Raw genomic sequence first — 19,110 nt, 5'->3', positions numbered from 1 at the left:
TTTCGTACGATTTTATATCTTGCAATCGTCTATGACTTTTATATATATATATATATATATATATATATATATGAGCCTCTTATTTGCTAGTGATTGATTATTTGTTACATTGACGAATTAATTTGCAATCGTAACAAATCGATCATTTTTTAAACAAATATCACATTTGCTTTCTCTTGATTTGTTCCTATAACAAAATCTCTAGTGAGCGTTTTTAGAAAACTTTGTTAAAAAAGGGACCCTCCGCTTCCAGTTTCCAAGATATGTTCCAATGTCTATTGATTGATGAACGCTAATTTTTAACACTCGATTAATATACTGACAATGTGTTATTTTCGTTCATCTCTCTCTTTCTTCGTATACATGCATTGTACTTTATCTTTTATTTTATCATATGCATTTCTTTTTTTATTCTGGGGAACTAATGGAGAAAGAAGGTCATGGATTTTCGGTATGACAGCATGAACCTTTTCAGACTGCACAACAATATGTTTCCAAATCCTTTTGAAGCGGCGACTAAAGAGACAGCTTTTGCCTTTTGCGGATGACAAATGAGTGCGGCGATAAGTTATGCACCACTTACCTTTTAAAAATATAGACTAATAAGTAAATGGTAGTAAAAATGGGAGATTACTGTCTGAGAATGAAAGAAAGTGAAAAAAGCCATTGGTCACTCCTGAATTCAAATTAAGAGTAATACTAAAAATCTTTTTCTTGAGAAACTAGAATTTATGCGCATTGCATCAAGAAATGATAATAAATTCATTATTTAATAATTTTGTTGAGCTATTTTTCGGAAAGTATATATTTGATTATAAAAGTCATATAAATCTTGATTATTCTTAACATTGTCCTTTCATAAAATCGTCTATTCGATATAGAAGCAAATGTAATAATATATCATTTCTTCTTATGATCGTGATGAGAAAATTTTCCGATTTACGTCTTACTTTTCCAGTATTTTTGGTTCCCTTTTAGAAGAGCCGTCCTATACTCGCATATAGGAACGCGTTAAAATATGTAAAATATATATTGCATCTCATGATGTCTCGTAAAGGGACGCGATAAAAATCGAACGATCCACTAAATGCTCTTCGTTCCCATAATCGTTTAATCAACGTCGTACGGTCATAATCGTGCTCGTGGTAGCGCTGCGCATCTCCACTATAAAATCCGTATAGAGTCGCATAAAAGTCCATCGCCAGCCTCCTAATTCCTACAGATATAACCTACTAAAGATCCGGCAAATATATCTTTTTTTTCAAGACCATTCTCCGTCGCTCGAGCAACTTACAAAAATGATAACTACGGTTCTCACGATGCAATAGTTTTTACGAATACGATGGAGAAAAGATATCAGAAGATTACGGCATGATATGACGCACTAAATTTATTAATAAAAACGTTTCCATTCGTGATTTGTAAAAAAGAATCTTTTAGAATTGTCTCGCAAATTCAGGTAAATCTTTTTCAGGATTTATGTCGTCCAATCAATTAATTTTTCTGCTGAAAATTATATATACATACTTTACGAAGTACCTAGCAGTACATTTGTTATAAACAAACTATATAATCAATACCATCAATAAATACCAAATGATGAGAATACGACCAATGAAAATGACATACGAATCGACTTTTGACCGTTGTGCTTGGAGACATCAACGCATGCAGAAGAAGGAACGCTAAGCTATAAAAAATGAAGACAATTTTCAAATAACAAAATATTAAAAAATCAATTCTTCAAAAGATGAAAAAAAGATCAAATCTTAAATGATATTACATCACATTTTATCTGCTATCAAACTGCATTGATGACCAGCTGCGGTCAGAGACGTAGACGAAAGAAAGTAAAGAGAATGCGAGAGGAGAGAAAGACAGCATGATGTGTGTGTGGGGAGAGGGTGGGGGGCGGGGGGGGGGTGGAAGTTGTCTTTGCCAGAACAGAGCAGAAGTGAGAGAAGAGAAGACGGAAGGAGAGAGAGAAAGAGAGAGAGAGAGAGAGAGAGAGAGAGAGAGATCGAGCGAGGTGTCCGAACAAATAGAAACGTTCTTCTCGCTCGAGACTGCCCTGTGAGGTCGCCGACTACATAGCGCTGTCGTGTAAACACGCGCTAACTGCCTCCTCTCACCGACGCCGGCCGTCGTCTCCATCTCGGCCACCTCCGTCGCGCGTTCCAAGTTCCTACCTATCGCGCGACCACCGCGTCGTCGCCGCCGCCGCCGCCGCCGCCGTCGTCTTCTTCATCGCCACCATCACCATCACCACCGCCGATCTCGGTCGTATCGCCGTCTCTGCACCTTCATCACGACCGGTCGACCGGTCGGCTTCGTGAACGACTCACTTTGGTGATCGCTCGACGAGGACCCTAACGTAACACGACCGAGCCGTTCGGCCATTCGCTGTAAGCGTCACTGTGGACGTACCTCAGACAGATTGTACGTAGCGTCAGCCGACGCCTCAAACATTCCCCCGTTTCGTAATATGATTGTCCTTATTTCACGATGCAACGTTTAGTGGCTCTTAGCGCGAACATTCCTCTGCAAACTCTAGCCGGTTACTATCGACGATTCGCGCTAATCATGTACAGTAATGAACGAGGTACTTTACTCTTTTTGTATTTTAAACGTACCTATAAAAGCACCTTAGCACCTTCAAGCATCTACTAATGTTAATGATACATGTTAGATCTTATAACTTTTCAATCGTTGCAAAGTGCTGAAACTTTTCATCTTTTCAACAGCAAAGTGATTACATGACGGTTCCTTTCTCTCTCTCTCTCTCTCTCTCTCTCTCTCTCTCTCTCTCTCTCTCTCTCTCTCTATCTATCTATCTCCCTTTTACGAAGGAGGTCGAATTTCCTACGTTAGCAAACATATACCTTGATAAATTCTCATCGGACATACCGTGTCTTACGCTCTCGTGAGAAACAAAGATGGCCGTTGATACGACCATACGCGAGAAACGGTGCGTTTTGTGTGCCCGTTCGATTAGCGTTGCGGTGCGAGTTGTTTCGCTTCCTCGTTAATAAGAGAGCTTCGTAGAGTAGCGTCGCGTTTCCCTTCTTCCATCGTTCGCGCTTTCTTGTCCTCCCCTTCCATCTTTTTCTCCATCAACTAATATGCGATTCGAGCCACACGCATAATCTTCTCATGGCTGAACTCGAATAACTCCGCGGACACGGTAGACAATGCCTTCGCTGTTTCTGCGTGGGAGTATATTCTCATTCCTGGACGCACGCGAAATGTCGAAGCAGTTCTATTTATGTGTGTGTGTGTGTGTGTGTGTGTGTGTGTGTGTGTGTGTGTGTGTGTGTGTGTGTGTGTGTGTGTGTGTGTGAACGAGGATCTCTTTGGCGTCATCTGCAATCGCGGATATCAATCACGACGACGTGGTGTCGTGGCGCAGGTCGGATATCATTCGTGAAAGTTAATTGACTTCGCGCGCGGCATTAATCTCATTAAACGGCCTATTCGCATACAATATGAAATCAAACTCGGTGGTGAGCCGAGCATGGGTAAAAGATGTCGATCCCTCGGGCGAAAGGCATTAATACCCGTTACGATCCTCTCATGGTCGTACGTGATGCGGCGCGAGTTTCGCCAGTGCTGCGCTGGTCAATGCTGGTCAGTGCTAGCCAATGCTGGCCGGTGCGTACAACACTACAGCCGTACAAGTTGCGACGCAACAACGATGCAACCAAGCACGATTCGATCGCGCAGCCGTCTTCTTCGCGCCCCTCCATTCCGCTGTCCGCTTTCGGAGCCATCCGTCCCTTCATTATTTACGTCTTGATTTATTATAATCGAAGCGCGCTCACGTAGCTCCGTTTGATCCGTACCGAGGTGAGACTCCCGTTTCTCTTTTTCTCACCCTTTCTTTCTCTCTTTCTCAGTTCTCTACTCCCCCACCTCTCTTCTTTCTCTCTCTCTGTCTCTCTTTGCTCGTTTGGAGACGACCCTTCTCGCTTGTACATTCTCTTTCGCGCATATCGCTCGGTATAAGTCGCAACAGAGAAGGAAGAACTAAAAGAGTGGACCACGAACAAACGAATGCCACTTAGGAGCCGTATTTTACGTCAAACGTCGCTAAGTTAATCGATCCCAACACATCCTTTCGCACCGCGTAATTTCATCTCTCGTTCGTGTCGAGACAAGCGAAAACGACCGTGGAATTTCTTGACTTGTATTAACCCTGTCCTTCAGTGTCGTAGTTGTAAGCCACAGTGCGACATTGCCACCCTCGACGTCCCATAAACTTGTAATTTGCAACTTACTAAGTATGGACGGAGAGAAATTTCGGCATACAATTTTGGAGCTTTGGCTCACATAATATTTTTATTTAATTGAACCTTTCCATTTTCGTATTTAATCGATTTTAATCGACAGTTTATCTTTCATTATTTCGCCACTCTGAAGAAATATCTAACTACGCTACTGAATCAAATCATTGCCATTATATCTGTAGGATTTTTTTATGACTGCCACACCTCCGAACATGTAGTAGACAGAAGGATTCATCGCGACGACAGATAGCCAATATCAAGGTGTGGCTTCGAATGGGATGGTTCCGAAAGGATGCCATCTGCGCCTTTATCGCGATATCTCGCAATCAAATTGAACCGGCTACCGAATTAAATTGCAGAATACGGGTGTAAATCTTCGGATGTAAATCTTCGACGAAAGCGTCTCGTTACGTCGATGCGCAGGTGTGAGAAAAAACGAACATTAGGAGCAACGACTGGGAGATATTAGCTGGCGGCGGTACGTCATTCGGCGAATCGTCCGGACGCGATAATAAAAGAAGAGTAGAGCGATAAGATGACTAACGCGTTGGTTAACGCGAATTTATATTAGCCACAGGTCGGAGTTTATTATCTAAATTGAATTAGCACGCGCTAACTTACCGCGTGGATTTTTATCGCGAGATGCGGCAAAAAATCTGCCTTAGAAGCGACTCCTTAAAAAGCTACACTTGGCAGATCGACGTTCTAGTCGATAGTACAGTACAGCTTTCGACCGCGATGTATTTTCGTCATACATTCTGGATCGGACAATTTGTCGTCGTGTAAATGTAACTTTGTTCAGAGACCGATCATCGTGGTCGCCACAGTCAGCCCGTGAAATTGTACACCCGACTTTGCCAATCGACTTCTCTCCCGTCGACGTTTACGAGCGAATTAACCGCGAGTAACGAAAGGGTGCGACGAACGCGAGGCGTGCTACACTTCCGGTTCCCGTCTCGCTGGTCTCAAAGAATCGAAGTCAAGCGACGATATTTATGTTCGAATATTTATGTTCGATATTTATATTAGAAACATTTTGTTTAAAATTTCATCTTGATATCACACTTAGAAAAACTGATATAATTGTTTAATAAAAAAATATAAAAATAAATTAATAATAATTTAGTAAAATTTTATTTATATTTTTTAATTCGTTCTAATTAAATTACGTTCGAAAAAGACCATCTCTTCAGTAAAAGGATATGCCGTAACATCTTTTAGACGAGATTGCTAGGTTTCTATAATAATACTCTTATAAAACACTACGGCGTTTCCTGATGAACAACGTCTGCATCGAATAAATTAAATTCATTTTAATCAATTCGCGATCGATTCCCACAACGATTCAAAACAATCGTAACTGCGACATAGATTATTCGATTTTATGTATTTTCTGAATTGGCAACCGCGAAAAAAGGAATCAACGTGGAAAGGTTACAGAGTAAACCAGAGGCCCTTTCGGAACATTTAAAGGGTTTATGGGCCACGGATGGATGCATTGGCCGCCCACAGAGGGCTTTCGAACGGTCTCCGTTGAGAGCAGAGAGATGTAGGCAGAGAGGCGAAAATGAAACAACGATAGCGAAGACTGTAGGCAAGAGAGGAAGGAAGGAAAAGAGTGGGAGGTAGAAGGGAGAAGTCAAAGTCAGTTGTCGGAGATTATTAGGCGGCCGACATAAAACGTGCTTAGGTGCGATTTAATATTTCCAGCTACGAGCATAAAACCGACTCTATCGAGTCTCGCTCTTGGTAGAGAGAGAGAGAGAGAGAGAGAGAGAGAGAGAGAGAGAGAGAGAGAGGGGGGGGGGGGAAGAGAAAACGCAAAGGGACCACGGAGTATTTCGTTTCTTACATTTCTTTGTTGACGCCGACATCATGGAGAGTCTACCACCTCCTTCTCTCGTGTAAACTCTTACTTCTTTCATCGCAACGAGTCTTGATTATTCTTTGAGATTATTTTCACAATTTCAGTTTTTAGTTCAGCGCTCGCGTAGGAGGCCGTGGAAATCCATTCATCAGCCTTTAATAGGTCGATTTCATTTTACGATGAGAATATTATACGGTAAGATCTGGTCGATGACCTCGTTTGCGGCCCAGATGGTAATAATTTATCATTACTTCATGCACACATGAGTACCTATTTCTCGGAAATCTAATTCTGATGTTTCTAATTCTAATGAAATAAGCAAGAGACAAACAGGGAGAGATGGTAAGGATGAATCGTTGGAAAAACGTCAATGATTTCTCTCGGAAGCTTGTTCGAAGCTAGATCCGTTCAAAGAAAACGCGAGTGGACACGAACGAAACCTCATTCGGATTAGAGCTGTCCAAGGACAACAGTTGGGTCTTTCTCTTTCGCGAGACGATATCGGTGGGATAAAGCCGATTGATTTCGTCCCTATAATGGGAATTCGCGAAGTGGATCCCATCCACGTTATTTCGAGAAAGCGACTCCGGACAGTGTCAATCGGTTTTCGTCTCGTATTTTCTCGTTTCCTGCAAAGCTAGCAGTTATATATGTGTGTGGTATTTTTACTCATTTATTGTCTTTTATCTTATTTATTTTAGCGTCATTTACCGATACACGCACGACTATTGTTTACTAAAAACTTTTACGATTTTATTGAATCTATTTCATTTTCTCTGAACTGTAGAACTTTTCAGAGGCTGCAATTATCTAGAATCTCCCTCTCAATTGTTCTATTAATGTACAAATGTCTAAATAAAGCGAATCAAAATACGAATAAAAACGAATAAAAAAAAACAGTCTTCCACTAATATGATGTAATATTATAAAAATATCTCACGTTTCTCAAAAATAGAAAAATAAATTTATCTTAAGTGTTCTTGCACTAATTAAAATTCGTTCAATTTGCCAAAGATACCATCCCATTGTTTGACTGACCTTCTTTATCAGTTTTCTATAGTTCGTTCATATTGTCTTCACGCGACTTCTTAACGCTTCTATCGACGTATTTATTTAGAATCTTTAAAGAATTCTTTTCCATAGACAGTCCGTCGTTATGTCGCGTCGCGTCTTGGAGCGTGAGGCGATTCGAGATGCGGTGCGATAACCGGCTTGCGGGTGGAGTTTACTGGGCGTAGCGAGAAAAAGAAAGAGAGAGAGAGAGAGAGAGAGAAAGAGAGAGAGAAAGAGAGAGAGAGAGAGAAAAAAAAGGCCGGGCTTCTCGGGCCACTCGTTGTTCTGGACGTTACAGAGATTTTATAGGAGCGTAACGCACCAGCGGCATTGTACGCGCCGCTCGACGTCATAATGATTATAATTGCCTTTTGCTATTTTTAATGTCCTGGAAGCGGGTAATGGTAGCAACTATTATGGCCGCTCGTATAACCCGTTGCTGATCTTGATATCCCCACTTAAAGTTGCCCATTTCCATCGTTCACCGGATATCTTCTCATTCTTATCACCGGCGAATCAAACTTGCTCCGATTTTCATCCTTGTTTTCAAGAACTATACTGTCTATTGTCTATTCATTGCTAACTTACGAGTGTTATTCTATTTGTAAAAAAAGATATTGATTGAATGCATTTGTGAGAATGCTTTTTGTAAAGAGATTAACCGGATATTAGTTTATAAAATCTTATTCGATCAAAGAAGACTATGAAACTTATGTATAAGAAGAGAGGAATGTTTTGAAATTTCAAGCCTTAGATTAAAACGAAAGATAATGGTACTCTTATAAAAAAGATATGTTTTGCGGACTCTTTTTCTTCTAAAGAGATAATTTTATTAATGATATTTAAAAACATTTTGCTTATATATTAATATTAATTCTTCTTTAATTATGTATGTATAACACATGCGCCTAAAACGCTTTATATCCAAAAGATTTCTATAATAAAATAAAATTTTTGTCGTCGTAATTGCATTCGCGCTTTAACGATCTCTCAAATCCTTTGAACGAGCAAATATAACGTCGCGTCGGAGGAAATGAGCGATAAAATTTTTATCTTGTTTCGTACGTTTGTCATAATTCATGCGAACTTACCGCGGAATTCGCAGTTGGGTGATGTTTGGAAATTATTTTATAATTCACTTGATCCTAGAATATATTAAATAAAATATATAAAATTACAAAACTATTTAAAAATTTAAATCACTTATCACATTCTCTGTTACTGATCCCAAAGGATCTAAACTGATATGTATATAATTGATTGAGAATTTTTGAAAATTACTTCCGCCTACCTCTATTTGTTCTAGCTCTTTTAGTTATAGCAGATTGGACTTCCTAATGATTACTCATATAGACATATTCAATTATTTCGCTCTCTTGTATATAAAATTTATGTATCAATATAGCAATACTATATCTTACACTTAACAATGTAGTATTATAAAAAGAACCTTTAAAAGATTTTCGACGTTTTCAAATATATCTTACAAAGTAATCATCTCTTAATATTATATCGTAATAGAAATTATATTTGTCACATTTGAATTTTAAATCGATATTTGCGATTAAAAATTTATTTAATTTTAATATAGTATAAATCAATATTTAGCATTATCATTATTGACAAGAGTGTTGTATCCCTGCGTAAAAGTCCTATGCTTTTATCTGATATCTCGATCTTGAATCTCGAAAAGAAAAGTTGGAGCGCATTACGTAAGACTGCGCCCGCTTCCGTTCCGTTCGAGACGCACCCTTAAGAAGGGTTTACGGCCGGAAGTTGACCCCTTACATTTGCGAGGGCGGATGCAATGTAACGATATATCGCTCGCGAGAAGCTTTTCAAAGTACACGGACCTGTGGCTAATTATATAATTAAGATAATAAGTTGGCGAGTGTAAATACTTGCTGCTCACCGATGTCCCCTAGCGAGGCTTGGCGTATGGAAATTTTACATTATCATCATCCGTTTCAGGGGACCGTAAGATAGACTTTTAAAAATGTCATGATACTGTATGTACATTCTAAATTTCTTGCAGTGAAATCTCACTTCGAGAGAGTAAAAAAAAATGCAACCACCTTTGTGTTTTGAAAAAAAGTAAAAATATTTCACTTCTTGAAAAAAAAGTGACAATCTTCATTCTTTTTAGAATGAAATCTCACTTTTTGGAGTGAAAATTCTGTCTAAAAGGAGTGAAAATTGTTTTTTTTTTTTTTTTCAAGAAGTTAAATATTTTCACTTTTTTTCAAGAATGATTGTATTTTTACTTTCTTGATAGTGAGATTTCATTGTAAGAAATTTAGAGATATATAATATATAAAAATTGTTGTTTTTGGTAAAAAAAAATGTTTTTTGTACGATATTATGAATATTTATGTCTGTATTTATTTCTATTTTTACTTGCAATACTACGGAAACAAAGTTATCGACGCTCTTTACGTAACCGGAAGAAAGCAAACTATCTCTGATGCAGTGGAAAACTGCGCGATCGATGGAAAAAACTGATCGATAATTGTTGCTCATAAAGCTAGCGATGTGTGCCACACTAAGTACTTATGAGAGATCTCTTCTTTTTCTCGACGTTCGTCTCTCTCTTCTATCTCGTTTCGCGTCTTAAAGTCGTAAAATTCGCGCGGTCAAGAGGCCAGAATGAAAAAGAGTTAGAAAGTTCGATGATCTTTAATTCGAAGGACGCAATTCGTGATACATTTGCGGTAGATGTATCCACTTCCCTTCAATCATATTAATATTTAACGAAATATTTTTCAACGAACTCGAATTTGCGAATTGACCAGAGATCACCATTTATTGTGACTCGCAATCAGTGAAATAAAATCGCAAACATCTTGTAGCTAATTTCTACAACAAACGAGTTTACAAACTTGACACACCGTTAAGAGAAGATGATTGAAATTCGATGATTAAAATTTTCAAGGAATCACTCTGTTCATCGAATGCGATCATTACCGGATATTCTTGCCGAACGCACTGTGTGTATACACTTCGGTCGCTATAATCACAGCACCTTCGAGTCCGTTAACGTTACTAAGCACGCGTACATCGATCATCGACAAAGTTGGCTCTCCTCGTGGTTGCCTGGGACGAAAGTCGTCCGATCAACCGGCGGTCGTATCAGGAATTATTATTCACTCGCCGTCAGTGGATGAGAGAAGGAGAGGGCGGGGCTGCGGCGCATGCATCATCGAGAGCAAATTCCGTTGCCCCGTCTTTATTTTACCACGGTAGTGAAGTACACATGGTCAGCATATAGGATACGAACGAGCGAAAGAGAGAGAGCTGCTCTTCTCCCCTGATCCTCACGTGGCTGCCGTCAGTCCGCTTAACTGTAGATCAATCAATATACCTCGCTTGAACCCTCAGCCTCTATACTTCGTCCCCTCCTCCCTTGCCTTTTACTTCGTCCTCTCCCTCCGGCTGCCCCTAACGAGCTCATCGCTCGTGTAGCCAAAGAAAAAACACGAGAAAGTGGTACAAAATGGCCCTTGAGAAATACTGTCCGTCCATCCGTTCGTTTCTTCGTTCCTTCATTCCTACGATACGGTCGTTGCTTCGCGCTCTCATCAAGGGTAGCGAACGAGATTAAGAGGGTGAGAGCAAATTTAAGGGGTTGCCGCGAAAATTGATCGAGGAATGTGAATGTAAATTTCTCTCTTTCTCTCTTTCATTGATTAACTTCGATTAACGATCTACTTGCACGTGGTGGCGATTGCCAGGCACCTGCCACTGCCACAATGCTGAGAAACTGCCCGTTCTACACAGCTGTACGCGCGTTGTGCGTGTATGCTGCACATATTTCGTTTTGTCGCCATACATCTCGTGCGCGCAGCATTTTTTCCCATGACAGGCGTCGACATTTACGTCTTTACATGGGCGTTACGCTTTGACATATTACTTTACATTTCTATATCGCATCGAACGATATCATTGTGCGGTACTCTCATTAATTACATTGCTAATAATAAAATGCAAGAACTACGAATTGAATTGGTTATTTCGAATATTAATATAGTTAATTAGTTTTCCTATTAAAATAAACGCACGTTTTAAATATAAAAGAGTATTGATGCTAAAAGAAGATTCTAAACAAATCTTTGTAATTAAATGAACGTATATATTGAGTATCAACTGAAATTCAAGTGCGTAATATACATACACTTCGTGATTTTACAATACTTTTTTGTTTTATTGTTGCTTTCATAATCCGCGGGCAATCTAGGCGGAAAACTAGATGGGATAGACGGCGTGAGCGTAAGGCATCGTATTAATTATTATTCGCCCTTAGGGAGGAATAGTGTTGCGAAACATCGTACGATTAGTTGAATAGAATTTATCGTCGCGGCAAATGTGCGAGTCGAGTCAAGTTGAGTTGAATTGCGAAGAGCGGAAAGTATTAGAAGAGGAAAAGGAACAAGCTCGTAGTTGCAACAAGCTTGTCGAATGAGAGTTTAAGGGATGTAGAAAGCGCCAGAGAAAAAGAGGATAAGGAGAGACACTAGGAGAAGAGAAAGCGAGGGTGTACGAGGCTGATATTATAAAAGCAATTAGGAGGTCTCAGATTAGATATAGCACATCGTACATAACAAATATGATAATACGGGCCGCCAGCCCGAAGGGGGTTTGGCTTTCATATAGTCGGCGAGGGTTTCGGGTTATGAGGCAGGTTAAACGGAATCATTAATAATCGGAGCTAACTAATCTGCCTGTCGCTATGAGCACACTTGTTTCACTCCTGTTTTTATTACCACGCCGCAAGGTAACGTTTTATTCTCCCGATCGGCACGGGAAAGCATTGCGAGAGAGAAAATATTTGTGCGATTATAAAGACGTTCGACATAAAAATGTTGATTATTGCTTGATTACATTGAATTGTATTAATCGTACAACTCATGAAAAGATCTTATCGTCTACGCTCCTCTTTAATATAGTATATATGTACGTAACGTTGCGTGTAATGGAGATGTACTCATTATCGTGCGCAAGATGTCCCATCATTACACGTATGTAATTTCTGTAAATATAGAAAAAGGGGCGCACGTTCCTTTCTGAGTTAATACGTTAGTGGCAAGACGCTCCCGTACATTGAAATGTATTATTTGTCTTGTATATTATGACGAGACTCATTTGTCTTTATTTCTTTTTGTTTCAGTTGTATGAGCTGGATGATACCCCTGAACGGAAGGTATTCCTTGACGACCTCTTTACTTTCATGCAGAGTAGAGGTGAGTCTATCAACAGAATAATAATTACCCCGATGTATTCGATAAAACGATCTAACGTAATAATAATGTATGATGCTTGGCATGATGCCTGCGAAAAAAAATTATCAAGTAATATAATGGAGTTTGTATTATAAATATTGGACGTTTTCGCAGCATGTTCTCAAAGACAAGATTCTTTCACTCGTAAAATTGTTTTCAACACGACCTTCTCCGCGAGATTCTTTCGTTATTTGTCAATTTTATAACGGAAGCGAAAATACATCGCAAATTTGCACGTTAAAAAGTAAAAAAGTGTCTTTACTATCTATACTGATTAATTTATTATTATAAGATAGTAATTAATTACTTACTTGTATTGAACAACGATGCTTTTAATATTTAAAATAAGTAATTAATTACTGTCTTTAAGTCTTAGCCAGTATTAGATTTATAAGGGTACGCGCGCTCTACTTAAACATATTCGTATACCTGTAAATTATATTTAACTCACTCATAATCCATCATACGTTTTGTCACGCGCTACTCCTACCTTTAAAAAAATACATTGAAATGTTCGCGACTCGATTAAAAGAAGTTTGAAAGAACAGGCGGCATAAATCGAGCAGAGACCATATGAATTTTTTCATAGAAGACTACTTTGCAAATTTGTTTAGATCCATTGTTTGAATTTGTCCGACCGTTGAGAAAGATACACACATGCGTGACTGCCGCGACCCGCATCTCGTTTCCTGCACACGTGGATTTTCGTATAGCCGGTACGTCCGACCGCGTCGTAAACGTCCACGTGGTTAAAAGGTTCGATAACACGTTGCATCTGCTCGGCACCGAAAGCACCGAAATTAGAATCGACGAGCGAAGCGGAACAACGCCCATGAAATCGCACATTTTCTCACGCGCGTTTCCGCGCGATAGCGTGCTCGCGTCTATCACACGCACGACAGACAGGAGCTAGAATGATTCCGAGATACCGTAATTAGCGCAGTCGTGACTACTCATGTCTTAGCGCTGTTCTACGTGGCCGCGTCACCGATGAAACTTTTCAACGGTTATAGAAAGGAGATTGATCCACGGCGAATCGTGGCCCGAACGTTAGACGATGAACCGGAAACGTCGGGCTCTAATTATAAACATGGCGACTCGTCCATCAATCAAGCCCGCCAGTGATGCGTCAGTGCTTCTGTTCTTTTCCCTCTTTTTCTCTTTCTCTCTCCCTCTGTCCTTCCTCTACGAAGTTTGTGGCGCAACTTTGAGTCTGAGACGATGCTATTATTATGCTTTCCTCCCTAGTGATAATTAGAGTAGATTGGATCAACGTATCTGTCTCTTTCCAGTCATTCCTCCATCGAGCGTCGTCAGTATTTTATGAACGGTAATTTGGTAAAGAGCTGTTAAGGTGCTAAACGATCGTTCGGAAGGTGATAACATGTGGCGTTGACAGACTCTTACGTAATGCGCGAGAACTGATCAATCTCAGTTGTATTGAATTTGGAAAATATTCCTAATATTTTTATCATAGAAATTTTAAGAGGTGATAGAATGAGACAAATATGTGAAGGGCAAGAATAAGCGGAGGTCGATCGAACGGGGATGAGATCATGCGCGGTTGTAAAGTATCGAACAGCATCGTTTGTTTCGCAGGTTATTATACTTCATGAATGATAATAACGAGTCGAGAGAGAGAGAAAGACAGAGAAATGATCATAAATCCTCCAGGAGATCAATGGCGATTGATCTTTCGATTCGCTCGTAACGCGGTTCGATTAAAATCGCGATGAGGCGAGGGAAGAAAAAAAGAGGAGAGAGGGGAAGAGAGAGGGTATCGAGCGGGTGCGTATCTCGATGTCTCGCGGGTAAAAGCTCGGACCACGAACGTGGGCAGGGACCCAGTCGGTCCCAGTCGGATCCAGTCAGACCCAGTCAGACCCAGTCAGACCCCGGGACTAGGCCCTCCCGCGGGCTGCGTTATTGTGCCGACGCGCGGTTGCCCCACGCACGCAATAATTCAACACTAACGTAACGCATAACACCTTACTACGTCCGTGGATATAAAAGACCATTCATCATATTCGGGTATATTAGTCCAGCCACCACCAATTTGTGTTTGCTATCATCGCTTCGACTCCGACTAGACACTCGGCTTTTTAGATATACAAACGCATGGACAAATTATCGCGGTTAGCCGATTATCGCTTTTGACGATGATAATCCATATTTTCTTCCACGTGCGACAATTCACGGAAAAACTATACTTTCTGTCATGTGTTGTATTGGAAGGTTTTCTTTTTTTTTTTTAAATTTTATCACTCAAATTATCAGTGGAATTTTATCAGTCAAATATGTATATATGTAATTATTTCACATTAAACAATATATGTGAAAGTTTCTATGTATGTTTAAAGCAAGTGCTGCCTTTTTGTTCTTACAATCGAGTAAAACGAGATGCTTATTTAGATGAAAAAAATCATTTGGTGGCACAACGAAGATAAATGAGCTTCTTCACAGTTTTAACACTGCAAAGTGTCATCGCCTTTTTAAAGAGATTCTTAAATAATACATCATAATATTTTTCAACAGACAAATTCAGTAATCTATTTTGTTTTTCTATGCTACTTATTATATAGACAACACTCACAATAATAGGATCATTTATCGATAATATATACAAATTATCAGAATAATAATAAGGCGGTTAAAAGATATCAATTTTCCGAGAATAATTTAGATCCCATTGTAATTGATAGAATAATTATACTTCTTCTGTTTGCATGTGTATGTAACAAATGATGAAGTCAAGTATAAAGGAGATGGCATATAAAAATGTATAAATTTTATATTACAGGATCGTATTTATTTTATACTTTGTGTAACACACGCGGGAACATCTTTTCGTAGAACTTATCTTTTAATGCCCCTTAAATCCGACGCGGTAATAGATATTACTAAGGTCGTTTCGCAACAAAGTGTCCCACCCGTTTCGAACCCGCCGCGACGAGGTATTCGTATATCAAAAGCGCCGACGAGGCACGCGGAACGCACAAATTCGCGTAAGCGGAACATAACTTAGTTCGATATTGCCGCCGAATAGCGATGAAAACCGGTTTAAGAGAGTCAGTATAACCCTTGAACGATCCAGAAAATTTTCTGACGAGTGAATTATTCGATCAATCTTACGAGTAACGTTGAATGAATAAGAGACGCAAAAACGATGACATATACGTAAATTGATTTAATTGAGTATATTAGTTATACTTTGGGATTAGACTCTCCGCGTTTACAGGTTCATTCTTAATCACGTTTTAATATTTTATAAGTTTATAGTTTAAAATGAGCAAAAACCTATCGTGTACACAAATGTAGATTGGTTCAGGTTTCATTTTTTGAGTTGTATAGTAAATTTAGTTGCAATAAATTAACAATGCTTAAAACACGCTGTCATTCTGTGCCGCATGTTATGACAAGTTTTAATATATCATAATCTATCTGTATTTCAAGAAATTTTAAACGTCAAGTCATATTAAAATACACGTTTTGCAAGGCTTTTCTTTACTTTTCTACCACTCTTCTCTCACGCAGTCTAACGTGCGCGAAATTCATGTTTACTCGCGCAAAAACTAAACTTTGCGCGTTATCGATTCGCGAGGAAGGTTCTTTATTTATCGCACATATTGCTAACACCGCTCGAAAGACCGACCGTTATAAATCCCAACCCATTTAATATGCAAATCTCGGCACCTCCGACAGCCCGAGGTTGCGCACGTGCTTTTTTTTCCACCACGAACGAGTTTCAATCGCCAATGTAATTCATACTGCGGGCAGATGACTGCATGAGTAGTGCCATTCTCTTCGTCGAATACGTTATTATCTTTACTTCCCTCTCTGTCGCTTCTCTGAAGCTTCAGCTTCGCGTTCAGGCACATATTATGTTCATGTATATTTGCACTGTCGCAAATATGTACGAAAATAAAAGAATGTAAAAAGATTACAAATCAAAGGCAATAACATCTTTTTTGCATTAAATATTTATAGGAATTAATTTGATAATGACATATTTTCAATATATAAAGTGACGATAAAAATGATTTTCTTAAAATTGAGATACGTTTTTGATAATAAAAGTATTCAGGAATATAACAAAGCAATTCATTTTGTGGATATGTGAAAGAAGGAAAAGATAGCGATAGAATGTAAAAGAAAAAAATATGAATTAAAAGGAATGTAATCAGACGGTGACTATTTTTTTTTTTTATTTATTTATTTCAACGACGTTAAAAAGCGCTCAATCTCGACGAGAGGATGCATTCGAATGAATTGATCGCACGGTTCGTATATCGTCAGGTTTAAAAGTGCGTTGCAAGTGTGGAGCAGAGCTGCATCGCGTTACGGCCGGTTCAAGAAAAATGCCTTTTTACTCGCAGTGCGGGTAACGCATTAACGCGGAGAACACGTGTTCGGCACGAACACTTTTCGCTACACACTTGTGAACACGCACCGCGTACGTGACGTCTGCATACACAAGATATTACATAGGTTTTCATAGGTACGCTCTCGTCCTTCGATTTTTTTTCTTTCTCGGGTCGCGATATGAGTCGCGCGTCTCGTCGCTTTGGAACTTAAACTCTGGTTAAACGCTCCACAATGTTTTGCAGTTTCGTGCATGCCGTAGATTAAGAGAGAATCGAAGAGGGCAAGTAGGAACCATCATGAAATTGAGCAGCCAGCCGAGCAAAATCCACGGTTGTGGCTTAATAGTTATCGTGCCACGCAGCCGTTACTTTTAATACCTTTTAGTACCTCCGTTCATTTCGCATGCGCCTCATCCACACGGATTCGCGCATACTTAGTGCATACACGTCTTACATGCGAATAAGTCTCTCGAGCCCCGCGCGCCAGAAAATATTTCCATTGTGCAACTAAAGGAGACGACGGTGATTCGCCGGTGAGCTGACACACGAACGCACGATTCGCCGTCCCCCTTTTCCCTCCCATTTTCTTATTATTCGATATTTTGTGCCGGGAGCACGTTCGTATGCCGTTACTCAGTAACTGCACGCCGTCACGGCATATTGCAACTAGTTTGAATGTTTGACTTTGCCTCGCAACAGCGAAAGCAACAACGTTCCTCGCGAAAATAGTTTCTCCTCTTTTTTACGCGCGACTTCTCCGCTTGCGATACCATGCGCTTGGCACCGATAGCCTTGACTATTCCCAATGTATACTCTCTAAAGCTGAATCAGTCCCAGTGGCATACTTGGCACTGATAATCAATGAAGTTCAACTAAAAAAGGAAGAATGTTTGAACATTATATAACTAAAATACTGATATTCGCACGTTAATTTCAATTTTCCAATAACATATTCATTGATTTAAGCACTAAAACAAGGTTAGATCACATAATAAAGATTAGCTAGGTTAGAGATCTCACATTTTATTCGCTGATTATCAATGGCATACTTGACACTGATATTAGTGATTATCCACTGATTCAGATTTAAAGAGTATATTAGACAGCGACCGACACTATTCAAAACTTGTAATTACGTTTGAATCAGTTTCTCGTTCTCGAGCGCAATATAAGCGCAAACTTATCAAGAACTAATGATTCCTTTTCCCTCGTATACCATAGGATCCTGTCACACGTCGAACGATTGCTGTAATCCTTTTTGACCAGAACGAATACATATTTACGTTTCAATTTTTTTGCGCTAAAGTAGTCATTAACTCTTCGTTACCAATGTATAAATTTTTTTCACTCTTCGTCCGCAACCTGGGTTTTCGAACTTTAGTGCAGATTTTTATATTTTTGTTCCGGGTTGTATTAAAATCTGAAAAAATTCTTACATTCTTTATAAAAGACTTACATTCTTTTTAACAACGAATTTTTACTATTATAGAAGTTGAATTGCATTTTACTGATTTTTGTACAGACTTAAATTTATCTACAAGAATTTACGATAAAAAAATTGACTGCTTTAAGATCGACATTGTTGGTGGAGAATTAATTTACTGATAAAGACAATAAAGATAATATACAACAATGAGACTACTTGCAGCTTGATTTTACAAAGCATGATTTTAATTTTTATGCGGAGAAACTTATTCTAGATAGTGTCGGCTAGTACATGAAAATTCAAAGGACTTACATAGCGCAACGAACGACGTCGTGGGGAAAATGTTATCGTTAACATCTTATAGATTTCAAAGAACTCGAAACGTTATTCTTGACGGGCCTTTATTATGTAATAAATATCAAAATTCATACGTTACAGCCTTTACCGAGAATCGATCTTCAACCGGTCCAAAGGGACGCCTATAAAATCGTCGAAGCAAGGCGCGTCTTAGGTCGAAAAGGCAAGCGGATACGTTCACGGGAAACTTAGAATCGCGTGAGGACTGCGAGGTTGGTCGATTAAATCGACGGAATCTAGACACATGCAGCTTAAACGAACGTTATACGCGAGATTACCGGTGTCCCTCCCTTTACCTCTTTAACACCTTCGTTTATACCTCTATTTGTATCTCGCACCCGCTCCAATGTCGTTTTATCGTCTTTACGACCTTGTCGAGCAAATCGACGAGCCGGTGTCGACATCCAAGCAACGATGACTGAAGAGAGAAAGATAGATAGAGAGAGAAAGAGAAAGAGAGAGGAAAAGAAAGAGAAGGGGT

General features: G+C 39.4%; 1 protein-coding gene across 1 annotated transcript in view; it reads left to right on the top strand.

Moving 5' to 3' along the window:
• The window catches only part of LOC108684207 (protein dead ringer homolog), a 105,709-nt gene that overhangs the window by 68,461 nt on the left and 18,138 nt on the right, over positions 1 to 19,110 (top strand). Inside the window, exon 4 of the mRNA XM_018188406.1 lies at positions 12,371 to 12,443. Within this exon, the coding sequence (XP_018043895.1) occupies positions 12,371 to 12,443 (73 nt within the window). The remainder of the gene's footprint in view (positions 1 to 12,370; positions 12,444 to 19,110) is intronic.

Source organism: Atta colombica, unplaced genomic scaffold (assembly GCF_001594045.1).
Source record: "Atta colombica isolate Treedump-2 unplaced genomic scaffold, Acol1.0 scaffold127, whole genome shotgun sequence".
Classification (NCBI taxonomy): domain Eukaryota; kingdom Metazoa; phylum Arthropoda; class Insecta; order Hymenoptera; family Formicidae; genus Atta; species Atta colombica.
Note: the sequence above shows the minus strand (reverse complement) of the source record. Positions and strands in the feature narration are given on the sequence as shown.